Source organism: Channa argus, chromosome 3, assembly GCF_033026475.1.
Source record: "Channa argus isolate prfri chromosome 3, Channa argus male v1.0, whole genome shotgun sequence".
Taxonomy (NCBI): Eukaryota; Metazoa; Chordata; class Actinopteri; order Anabantiformes; family Channidae; genus Channa; species Channa argus.
The window spans coordinates 23,482,988-23,495,449 of NC_090199.1; the positions used below are offsets into that span (position 1 = coordinate 23,482,988).

At 37.8% G+C, this 12,462-nt stretch overlaps 1 protein-coding gene across 2 annotated transcripts; it reads left to right on the forward strand.

The window, feature by feature from the left end:
• The first annotated feature begins 915 nt into the window (after positions 1-915).
• Positions 916-4,841, forward strand: klf1 (Kruppel like factor 1 (erythroid)). 2 transcript variants are annotated; one of them, XM_067499190.1, is made up of 4 exons: positions 916-1,261; positions 1,832-2,283; positions 2,399-3,245; positions 3,334-4,841. In XM_067499190.1, exons 2-4 carry the CDS (start codon positions 2,278-2,280, stop codon positions 3,507-3,509), a joined length of 1,029 nt encoding a protein of 342 aa, XP_067355291.1. In that variant the 5' UTR covers positions 916-1,261; positions 1,832-2,277; the 3' UTR covers positions 3,510-4,841. The 2 variants fall into 2 exon arrangements, with proteins under 2 accessions (XP_067355291.1, XP_067355290.1); XM_067499189.1 differs by lacking the exon at positions 1,832-2,283 and having other exon boundaries at positions 918-1,261.
• Positions 4,842-12,462: the final 7,621 nt, after the last annotated feature.

Sequence of the window (12,462 nt, forward strand, 5' to 3'; positions counted from 1 at the left end):
TAATGAGGAGCTTGCTCACTTAGTCTACAGTGTTGGTGGGAACTTTCACTGCATTTTGTAAAACATGTAGTTACCTACAATTTGGCGTTGATTGGCGGTGCAGTAGCTAAACTGTTTTGGAATGTTTTATAATGTTATCATGTTTGTGCAGGCAATGAGAGCAGATAGGCTACATATTTTCATTTGACTATGACATATTTGTAAAATGTATCATCTGTAATTACTTGCTTAATGGTCAAGATCAGAGCTTAATTTTGGTCCTTAGTTCTGTGTCAGTTTGCCCTTATTTGGGTGTGTGACTTTGTTACTTCTTGGATTTTCGTTTAATAAAGTCACTAATGAAGTCATTTTACCCGTGACAAACCCAGACAAGATTTGTTGTTTCACTTTAATTGAACACTAACTATTTTATCATTATGTAATTCTTCCATAACATTAAAGCTATAGACATAATACTTGGCAGATATATTTGTTTAATTTTGTGATTAAACATTTTTGTGATACTCAGATGAAGTTCAGCTATAGTTCCTGTATTATGACGTAAGTGTTGTCCAAAAAATGTTTTTAAGACAGCTTTGTAAAAAAGTCTTTTTCAGAGATTGTTTACCTCAAAAATCATTATACCTCTTATTAAACTAAACACCTTCAGCACTATGATTTGGAAGGGGTGGTGTAAACATAGGATTTAATGTGTGTGTGTATATATATATATAAATCATAAAATGATGCTCGCCTTTCTGAGTTGACATTTTTGCTCCGAATGCCCCAGAGCAGGAAGACTGTGGTTGAGGTGAGATCATTTAGTTTATTGCTGATTATTCTTAAACAATGTTAAGGGCTTAAATAAAAGAAGTAAGCTAACTAAGTCACTGTCCATGCTCCACCTCCTAACGGTCAAAACCTACATGAAAAAGAGAGATTTGAAGTTCGACTTGCAGCTGACAGAGATAGACAAGAGAGAGGAGAGAGATAGCGAGGGAGGAATGGAGAAAAGGAGACAGTAGCTACAAGAAACAGTTTCTGTGGATTGTAACTGGGGTGAGAGGCTCGGCGAGCTTGGCTTGGACTTTATGTTAGCTCAGGGTAAGACGGTCATGTAAAAACGATTAAAGAAAAAGAAAAAAAGAAAAGAGAAACTTCACTGTTGTTGCCACCACTGTCAATCGACGTCTTTCCAAAGCTCTTGATGGCTGTTACACAGGCCGTGCTCCCTTCCTTCAGCTCCTTCTCCAGCCTCGCTCACTCCAGTAACAATATGAAAGTGAGTATCATGTTTACTTCACTTGTTTGATTGGTAATGCCAAAAAAAAGATTTTGTTAATGTCCATTTGAACTTAAAGAAATTATAATAGAGTCAAAGTAATAAATGTAATATATCTATTTATCTTGTATGGTCAAAGTTACTGTGGTGATTGTTTGGACCTTCCACAAAATTATTATGTTGTTACTCATCATATCCCTTAATATTTATCTTGTCTTGTACTATGATAATGATGGTATTGTGTGTTTTATATATCTTTCAAATCAAATATATGTTATTAGTGTTTATTGAATGTTTATCAAACAGAGTTCTGAAGATTATTTGTTAATTGTGAGGGATGCAGATCTCTTTTATTAAATCTTGGTCTTGTTAAAAAATAATAGCTAAGTACTCAATAGAACAAATTGACAGGAGACAACACACAAGTTCAGGGCGATGTGGAAGGGATGACAGGAAGACCACTTCGTGTTTGTCAGTAGCTTTGACAGACTCAGCTAACCGCTCTTTGGAGAGGCTGTTTCACAATCCAGGAGCTTTGTCTGTGACCGTTTTGTTTCTTCTGTTTTTCAGCTTGGACTTTGAGAAAGACAGCAGGGAAAGGTCTGAGATGTACAGTAGCTGGGGGACCAACCCTATCTTGACTTAAAAATATAAGTGAAAATCTGTCTTTAATCTAACGCGTAACTAGTACAAAGAAGAAGGTGCAATGGCTTTTTTCCTTTGGCACCTGTTAGTATCCTGCATATAGCAGTTGTAGTTTAACAGGGTTATTTTGCTACAGACAGAGAAGTTAGATGAGTGAGTTAGATGAGTGCAAGTTGAAGATGAAATGAAGGTGTGAACAACAGTTTCCTGTTTATTCATCACTGCAGATGGTCTCTGGATCCACAGTGGCCACAAACACATCCTTTTCATGACATTTGATTGTAAGTGATGGTAGGAACTGTGTTCTAAAGGATTTCAACATATTTAGAATTAACACTAACACTGAAAATAGTGTAAAAAGGGACTTTTTGATGCAGGTATGAAAGCAAAGTGCAAATATAGCAACCAATTACTGTATATTTAGTATGAAGGATGTTTGTGTTTTAAGACTGACTTTAAATTATGTGACTGTTACCCTCCAAAATCTTCTAGGTGTGGAAGTCTGATGCTAGCTCTCTTCCTCTGGACTCGCTTGCCAACAACTCTGAGCCGCTGCAGGTCTCTCAACAAACAGCAGAGGGGCTCCCAGATGATGACAGCGGGGCATCTTGGGACATTGAGTTCTTCCTGTCTGACTGGAGCAATCATTCCCCTGACCTCAACCACTCCGTGGACAACAATGACCAACAGCTCCCACAGCTCCATCAAAATGCAGAGTACCAAGAGGCCGGTATGTTTAAGCCACCACCCGGACAGCAGTCTCTGCAGGTGGACAATGGGAACCTCATGGCAGAGCTCCTGTCCACTGCTGAAACCAGAGTATCAGACCAACCAGAGCTGTACCACCGTGGTTATACTGATGACCAGGCAGATCGGACTTCAATTCCTAGTTTGCCCAATGTAGACCAGTATGGCTTTGGCCAGGAGAGCAGAGGAAGCCACAGTAAGATGACATCCTGGGACTTCAACCACTACTATCCTCAGCAGCACCCCTCTGTTGTGACCTACCCGGACAGCAGGTTCAATCCACCTCAAACTGTGACCCAAACTATGACCTCTGACCCTAGACACTATGGCTACATGCCCAATTTCAACCAAAATGCCAACCTTTACTGTGACTACACCAACAGCCCGGTGGCTGGTCACCTGCCTCTTCACCATCAGCAGCCTGGGCTAGTGAGGCCCTGTCTCCAGCTACCCCATGCTGGGGTGGAGGGGAAACGTGGTCGAAGGACCACCGAGAAAAAGAGGCCTGCTATCCACAGGTGTGAATACCCCGGCTGCAGCAAGACCTACACCAAAAGCTCACACCTCAAAGCTCACCTCCGCACCCACACAGGTAAACTGCACAGGTCTGTCAAAATACATCTAAAGAGTTGATTTCTTTTGTTTGTTCACTTATTAATTGTGTCTTGTTTTTTCTTCAGGTGAAAAGCCGTATCACTGTTCGTGGGAGGGCTGCAGCTGGAAATTTGCCCGCTCAGATGAGCTAACGCGTCACTACCGCAAGCACACGGGTCAAAAACCCTATGAGTGTCTACTGTGTCAGAGGGCCTTCTCTCGCTCTGACCACCTGGCTTTGCACATGAAGAGACACACCTGAAGCTCACGCACACAAACCAGGACACACAAACCACCAGCAACAGAAAGAAACAAGCCAGACAACTTATAATCACATGTACGATGAATTCTACAAATCAGGACATTTGGCAGTTAATTTCAAGGCTCGTTTCAAAGTCATATTAACTTATAACATTAGTTATAATTAGTAACATAATATCTGTATTGAATTTTCTGTCAGGTCAACAATACAAGCTCACAGGGGGAACTATGCCATGAAAACTGACCAAAATGGTGACTGGTGATAGGCTGGCATCATAAATGTTGGGATGGGATGTTATTTAAAATGTGATGTTGCTCTAGTGCATTTCTTGTCCATTTCTTGTTTAAACAAAAAGATAAATGGCAAATATAATTCAAAATTGTCTTAAAAGTCAGATTAGTGTCCACTGTCAAACATTGAGAATTAGATTGCTGTGCCAACAACTTCTAAAAGAGTTCTCCACCGATGTGGCATTTCACTTACATTAGATCATCATACTGATGGATGAAAGTTTAAAAAATTATACATGCAAAGTGGAAAAATTATCCAGGAGAACCAGTGATATCATGGCATGGCACCTACATCACGCTAAAATGTAATGCAGTCTGAACCCTTCTTTTTTTTTTCAATCAACGCTATTGTGACTTGAATCCATGCCCGACTTCATGCAACTTCTTCTGGAACCAAATAGTTTTTTGAACCTGAACCGAGATAGACTTTCTCCTTTACAGGCTTGTTTTTAATTTGTTCTAATTTTCAGCATATGAACTCAAACAAAAGAACAGTGGAAGAAAACACACTTGTTATGTAAATCAAACATGCTTTCTGCAGTTAGAGCCCCCCAGGAAACACTGTACACAATGTGGGCGTGTAGACAGCAGACTGAAACACTAATACAATGTGTGTAACAGAGGTTATCACAGCTCACTCGGCATGACTGCTTAGCTGTATTACTGCTGAGGATATCTGATATCCTGCATTGTAAATAGGAACTACTATAGTAATATTAATTGTAGAATTTAAGATTGCATTATACAGTAAGGGGGAGGTTATGTATTATTGTCACCTACAGTGAATGTTTTTCTGTGTGGGAAATATTAATTTAAATTTTTTTTCTTTCTTATCCAGCAGATCTGAAAGTTGTAAATAATCAGCATCATTCTCAGGCGTTTGTTATCATCTACAAAATGGGAACATATTTATTATTATGTTTTATATCAACAGAATGCTATTTTATTGTACCATATTTTTATATTCTCAAAAGGGGTTTAAAGTATTTTTAATTGTTGATATTATGCTGAAATTGTATTAAAAACTTTTAATGAAGGAAAACAGCCTCTCTGTGTACCACAAATTATTCAAACATCTTATCTTAAAATATGAAGGTATTTCACTTGTGGCTCTTACACAAACCTTTTACTTCAGCACTACTATGTTTTAGCTCCTATATACAGGTCATTACCAATGATCTAATAAACCTACACTAGACATTTTTTAAAAAACCTTCATCTAGGACTCTTTTTCATAAGTCCACATTTCCTTACCGTTTCCAAAAGATACGTAAGAAAAATTTGTAATGTCAATCTTTGACCTGTAGGTGGCAGGGTTTTGCTATGAAGTCAGCCCTCACGCCTGGAGGCTTGCATCACCAGGCTGCTGACGGTGTGAGGGTGATTTCAGGATGCGAATCTTTTTATGTAATTCAGTGGTTCATCCTGGTTATGTCAGATGATGATGGTGATGGTGTCATCACATTATGGAGGCCCCACGCCCCAACTAAAGAAAAAGACACATGCACGGGCATGTATGTCCTCAACAACAACAAACAGAGAAAAACAAACACAATTAGTCTACACACCCACTTACCACCTTTTGCAACACATGCTTATTCACACCTACACAGTAATAAGGCTGCGTTAATTGTGGACCCTATTAGTATAAACAATGGACACTTTCGTTTACATTTGTTTATATTTAATATGATTTAAATTTAACAATACATCACAAGTGAAACATCAGTGTCAATAAAATCTGAAGTATTTGTTGAACAAAAAAAGGTAAAAGGTACTGCACTTTTGAGGTACTTTCATTCAATTTCAGTTCAAAGGAAGATACATTACTACAAGCATTAAGAGCTTTAATCCTAAATGATGAGGTATTTTTAGGTATCCAGCTGGTTAAGAGGTTAAAATCAGCCCCTTCTTCACCAGCTGTAATTTGTTTTACAATGTGGAAACTCCAACTATATGGAAGTGAAGCACTTAATCCATTAACATATTTTAACAGGTTTCACATTAGTGGACTTACAGGGCTGACATCAATTCTACATTAATAAATTAATATTTGGGTGAATTCGTACTGGAGTGCATTATATTAAGAGATGATTCTAATGTTTTGGCCATCCTATTTAAAATTAATGAGAAGCCCCAAAATACTTTGCATTTGGAAGTTTGTGAATTTTCTCTTTTTTTCAAACATGATGGGATTTTATCAAAAAACAGCCACACTTAATAATTTGTTTATTATAGAAAATGATTTGATCTTCAATATGTCTGTGCAGCAAATTATGTGAACCTCTAGGATTATCTATACATTTAAAAGGGAAAATTAGACCCAGGTGTTTCAAACAATGGTATAAAATCAGATGTGGAGAGTTTGAAAGTCACCATTGGACTCTCAACAGATCAAATACAAAAATAAATAAAAATTTAAAAAAACACTACCCTCCCCAGGTCACAGGGAACCCCAGGGTAACGTCTAGGAAACCAAAGGCCACCATCAGGAGAACAATGCACAACAATAGTGTTTGTGGCAGAGTTGCAAGGAGGAAGTACAACCCTAACTCCTTGTCCAAAAAGAAAATGGCTTCATGTTTACAGTTTGCTCAGGTTCATGTGTATAAGTCAGAAGGCTATTGTGGATGAATGAAACCAAAGTAGAACTTTTTGGCTTGAATGAGAAGTGTCACATTTAGTGATACCAAACACTGCATTCCAGCAAAAGCACCTTTTCCCATCTGTGGTGGGTTTGACACATATAAACTACATCATATTGATTAAGATCATATTCATGCAGAAATAAAGAAAATGCTATAGTGTTCACACGATTTATGAGTGTCACTGTAAATGATGTAAACTGTTTTTCTATAAGACACATCACAAGATATTTGCCATCAGAAGACTAATCCCAACCAACGAGTCGTAGAAGTCCATCTGCTGTATTTTACCGCAGTGTTTCAGAATGATATGGGATTTAGAGGTGACACGAGGACAGAGGCAGGGTACTGACCTGTAGTGCCCCGAAAAGAGCAAACAATCCAACTAACAAATGAAACTCCTTCTCTACTTCCAGTTTCTAGTTACCCCTTCCCTGTTGACATCATGTTATTTATCTAGACAGAGTATTATTCAGACACAACACATTTAAACCTTGACTGGAGGTGTCACCGTTCTGCAAAACAAGCTGACAAAGTATTTCAGTCTGGCAGCAGCCCAACGGGTCAAACGGCAAACAATTCTGAAAATTAATATTTTTGTATGTATTTGGTTTTCTTCTCATCCACTTGGAAAACAACAACAACCAAATACAACTTGCAGAACTTCAGGAACTTTTTCTGAGGACAGATGTCAAATACAGCAAAACCCTTCTGTTATGATGATAGGTTTTAGTAAAATATTCGCAAATGTTTGCATCCCCATTTATGAAATGTTCTCTAATGCTTTGTATGTCCTCCCTTTGCTTTTATAACTTTTTCTAACCTCTTGGGTATTGTCTGAGCAGCATCTGTATCTTTTCAGGTGTAATTTGGCCTGTTCTTTAAGGCATAATTTTTTCAAGTCTTCCAGATTTCCTGGTTGTCTTGCATGTGCAGCCTTTTACTATTCACATTTTTTTAGCCATAATTAAGTCCGAAGACTGGTACATTTACCTTTTTCTTTTAAAAGCATTCCTGAGTTGACTTTGCTTCATGCTTTGGATAATTGTTTTCTTGGTTGTTCTCTTTCACTGCCTCTTCATTTGTAGCTTTTTGGCTGATAGCATGAGGCTTTAGTAACTGATGCCCCCACGCCGCAAAACATAGGAATTTCTATGAATTTTAAAGCCTTGCTACTTCACGACAGAACTGATACAAGCCATAAAATTGAGGCGTCTGTCTACAGTCATGTACAGAGTCAAATTAGAAACCTCCATGTGGGGAAGTAGATAATGATTTCTAAAAAAAAGGATTTTGTGCAGCATATCCTTGTGCAGAAATGTTAACTTGTGTAACTCAGTGTATATTACTGTCAGTTACTATGTGTGTGGTATTATTGACCATTGAGTTTGTGATTGCGTAACCTCACCTAATGGAAATCTTGGCTTAATGTCCAAAAGCGGGATGAGGATTAGAGGGGTGAAAGCCAGTGCAGTACTGGGACTCTGGAGAGGGACTGCGAGTCCAAGTGGATCGAGGGACATAAAAAGGACAGAGAGAGAGAAGAGGTGGGTGGGGGGGGGAGTATGCTGGTTTTCCTGATTTGAACCTAAGCGTACACACACACAAAGTCAAACAAGGGACATGTTCGCTCTGAGCTCAGGCAGTCAGTAGCCTTTCTGCCTTTGTTTTTGAGGATCAACTAAAGCTTTACATACACATGAGTGCACATGCAAACAGAATTGTACTGTACTGCTGTGCCCGTGAGGAACATCAATGATGTGTCCAGAAGACCTTAACCAAGTGGGTACATCAATAACTCTACTACACGTTGGGAACTTACTGTAAATAAGGCAGTTTAAAAGTTAAAAATGAGAGTGGATTGTCAGAATCAAAGTTGCAGAGACATTGTTTATGTCAGGAAACGGTCTCCATAACACACAATTTAAGTTTTCCCGTTTATAAAACAGGGTTCAGTTAAAAGTTTGTAGTTTTGTAATTTTTCTGACTCAACAAAGAACCATCAGAGTCGCAGATGAGGTTATTCAACTGGCTTTAGGGACTAAACTCCACATGATTTGTACCAAGATGGAGAACCAAGATGTCCTCGCTCTTAAGTGAAATTACCAAGACATTCCATGCAACACACAGATGTTTACAAAAAAAGTCTAAATCTTGCTTTTACTGGATCATGGACCCAAACAATTATCAAGATACTAATGTTGATTTTCACAGTATGAACAGAAACCAGGATCCGACTTGAAGGAAAGAAATTAAAATAAAGTACTTTGCATTAAAAGTTACTTGGCTAAGAACATAGTACTAATATGAGCCTAAAATACCATTGCTACATCTACACTGTGATATTATTTGTAATAGGGTAAAATGCCCGATTGTCTTGACCAGTCCAACCTTTAAGTATTTGTCACCTGAAAGTCAGTTGCTTCCTTCTCAGTGTCGAATGAAAGTTCACCCTTTATGAGAAGACACACACACACACACACACACACACACACACACACACACACACACACACACACACACACACACACACACACACACACAGTTGCTTTCATAATTTGCACATTTCAGTTACATAATTCACTTGAACATATTGACAGTGAAGCATGTCCAGTAAGGTTACACCATCAACGCAACACATGGGGACATGACTTAAGTCACGGAGGGACAGAGCTGATGTTCAAAGGTGAGTTTGATGTCTGTACAGTATGTGTGTACATACATTTGCATATAGCCAGGTCCAGTATTCAAACAGTAGCACAATGGATTTGAAAAAAAAAAGTTGTTCTTTGGCAAAATATGTGCTATTCCCTTTCTAGTTGGTTTTAAAACAAGCAGATTAAAGATATAGAATTTAATGTCATGTATTGAAATCTGTTGCCATTATAAAGATGAAAACAATGTCTCAGTTAGTGAAGCAGCAAAAATCTAAACAAACCTGTCAGAGAGGTACTGTAGCAAAATCCTGGGTGTGGCCAAATCATCTATTTAGTACATTTTTAAAAAGCACTTTTTTTGTGGGCATTTTCTATGCTACACCTGCTACACACAAGTACATTAGCTTTAGGTTTAAAGCAGATTATTATCATTATAGATTAACCACCTATCAGCACAATCAAACCCACCATTTCAAACCACTCTTTCTGGTTTTACAAGATTGTAAATAACAGATATTTGATCCCTATTTTTGACAAATTGCTACAAAATCTGACTAGACTTGTGCATAATCGTTATTATCAATTATCAGTCCATTCTTAGTAGAGTACTTCCACGTTTGTACACGTTTAAGTAAAATTAAGAACACAAACGTGGTACTTGATTAAAAAAATTGGAAGTGGTGAAGTATGTTTCAAGCAAACATTTGAACGTTTAGGTCAAAAAGATCAAAGGCTTTTGGCTTGTTCCTTCAGAGGTCGCCACAGTGGAACATGTTCCGCACGTTGATTTGGCACGTGTTTTATGAAGTATTAGGTCTGTGTTCTCTCACCGCCTCTTTAATTTACTGCTTAACTCTTTCTATTACTCTTTGGACAAAAACTGCAGAACTACAGTACTATCAATTAAATGACAAATCATCATAAAAAACAATCAATTTAATTTGAACTCTATAAAAGGTGAAATAATAATATTCTCATGTTGATATTTGTACGTAAGAAATGCATTTTGTTTTTAAACCGAATACATGACATAATAATGACTTTTATATAGATAGATATTAAAATGTATATTGTTGTTGAATAACCTGCATGCTAGAAGTCAGTATCTCTAGCAAATGCTTTTCAAAGACTATATAACCTTAATATGGGAGGTGAGAACTGAAATCAGTGTTTTTTCATATACGCTCATGTGTTGACAGGCCATTCAGGTGAACCTCAGTACACCAGTACAGTTTTCATTTCTCAGAATTTTCCCCCAGCCTCCTCTCTGAGTGTGTGTACACCACTGCATGTCACAGCTGTAAGCCAACATGTTCCAACTGAGCTGTCAGGGTCATAGAAACTGGTCCATAGTGACACGGTTGTTGCTAAATGGTCAGAGGACAAACATACATAAATGTAACAAGGAGAAGTTCATGCTGCTTTGTATTGGAGAAAATGATGAGACTGACACAGAAACAGAGGCTGTGTGAAGCATTTCCCTGTGTAGGAAGGAAGTATCACTGTCTAGCAGATCACTTATGCAACTATGTTCTTTTTTTTTCTTTGCAACCAATCACCCCAACTGAACTTACAGCAGCTCCCAGTCCTCACATGCTCTCTCGCTTCTCTCCCTCCCTGTGTCTTACCTAACAGTTCTCTTTTTCTATTTACACTGCCATCATAAAGTTACTCACTCTGTACACCTGGCTTTACATTACTAACCTACTGGTTAACTTAAAGGTGCAGAAACACATTGATTCTGTTTTTTTTGTCCTCACTCAGTGAGAAATTATACTGCGTGTGGGAGATTCTTCTTGTGTATTTTTCTGTGACAGTCACACCCGCTGTGGCGAGTCATCTAATGATGGGAAAGAAATCAGAATAAAATCATATGTGAAGTGTTTTCAGAGAAACAAAAAAGGAGCACGTACACTGCACATTTTCCAGGTAACTCTGGTTGCTGGAACTGATTATTATGGGTGCTCACCTGCAAAGAGCACACGAGGACAAGCGAAGCCAGGGCCACTATCCACAGGCTTTTGTAAACTGGATGACCAAACAATCATGTAAGATCTGAAGGACAACTCAGAAGTGTTACTTGTAAAGCGTGTTATATGGATGAGCAATGATTATGACATCATAAACATTTTCTCTGCTTGAATTAGAACTTCAGTAAAAAAAAAAAAAGAAAAAGAAAGAAAGAACACGATATTCTCTAAAGATAATTAGAGATGTGTTTAATCAGTCTGGCCTGGTTCTTTCTATATCCACACTTTATGTTTTATTATGACCTATTTAAGACTGTTAAAGTAAGTCAAACATGTTGTGTAATTTACTAAGTTCACTCTGACCAGTCTGTGCATGTGTCTGTCAAATAGAGATAGAAAGACAGTAATTATTTCTTTACAAAGAAAATGATAAACTTGCCCATAAAAAAGTGAATAAAAAACAAAAGGAGCATATTCAGTTAACACTGCAAAGAAAATGCTTGGTAAAGAACCATGTTGCCATGTGAGTGGCGCGGTTCCATGGATGGCAATAGTGTCTTTTGGTTGGTATAGAATAAAAGATACTGTACCTGTGATGTTGCAATATATGACATTTATACAGGCATTCGTGGTCCCCAGGGAAAGAAACCTAGCTCCCTGGGGATCTTCTGATTTTTACTCTGGCATCACAAATCAAAGTTATCATCATAACTTACAAAAATGGTCAAGGCGTACATCTAAAAATGATGGCAACATAATGAAGATTACATCAGTGCAAACGTTTGCACCCCCCTTGATAAATTTATGAAGTCTTAACTGTGAATAATTTCTGATGATGGAGCTTAATGTGCATTAAACATTATCTTAACAAAAAATCTTTGATTTACATTTATTTTTTCATTTCAGAATAGAAAGGTGCAAATTTTGCACCAAGCCGTATAAAATACCTGTTGTGTGGTCATCCTCAAACATTTCTTCCGGCAAGCATATACACATACAGTATATAGTAAATGTGTTTTTCTCTACATTTTCTATTTTCTTTCTATTTATACAGGTTAGTCTCATTGACACTGAAGGTCCCATTTTCAGGAGAGATTAAACTATCAATTGCATGACCTGCAGTATTACTACACAATTGTCTGTTTTTAACATTTATTTTGCAATTACATTTGTTGAACTTAGTAGAGGCTGTCAGCCTTAAGATCCCAGGAGCCACTTAGGGCCAGTTATAGTATTCAAGATTCATACATCTTTATTGATCCAATAGGGAAATTGTGTTGCCTTGTTACAGCTGCTCTCCACGTGAAAAGTAGAAAAGAAAGTGAAAAAACTCCACCAAACCAAGACCATAAAGTACAAGTACAAACTGCTGATCCATAAGTAAGAAAAAA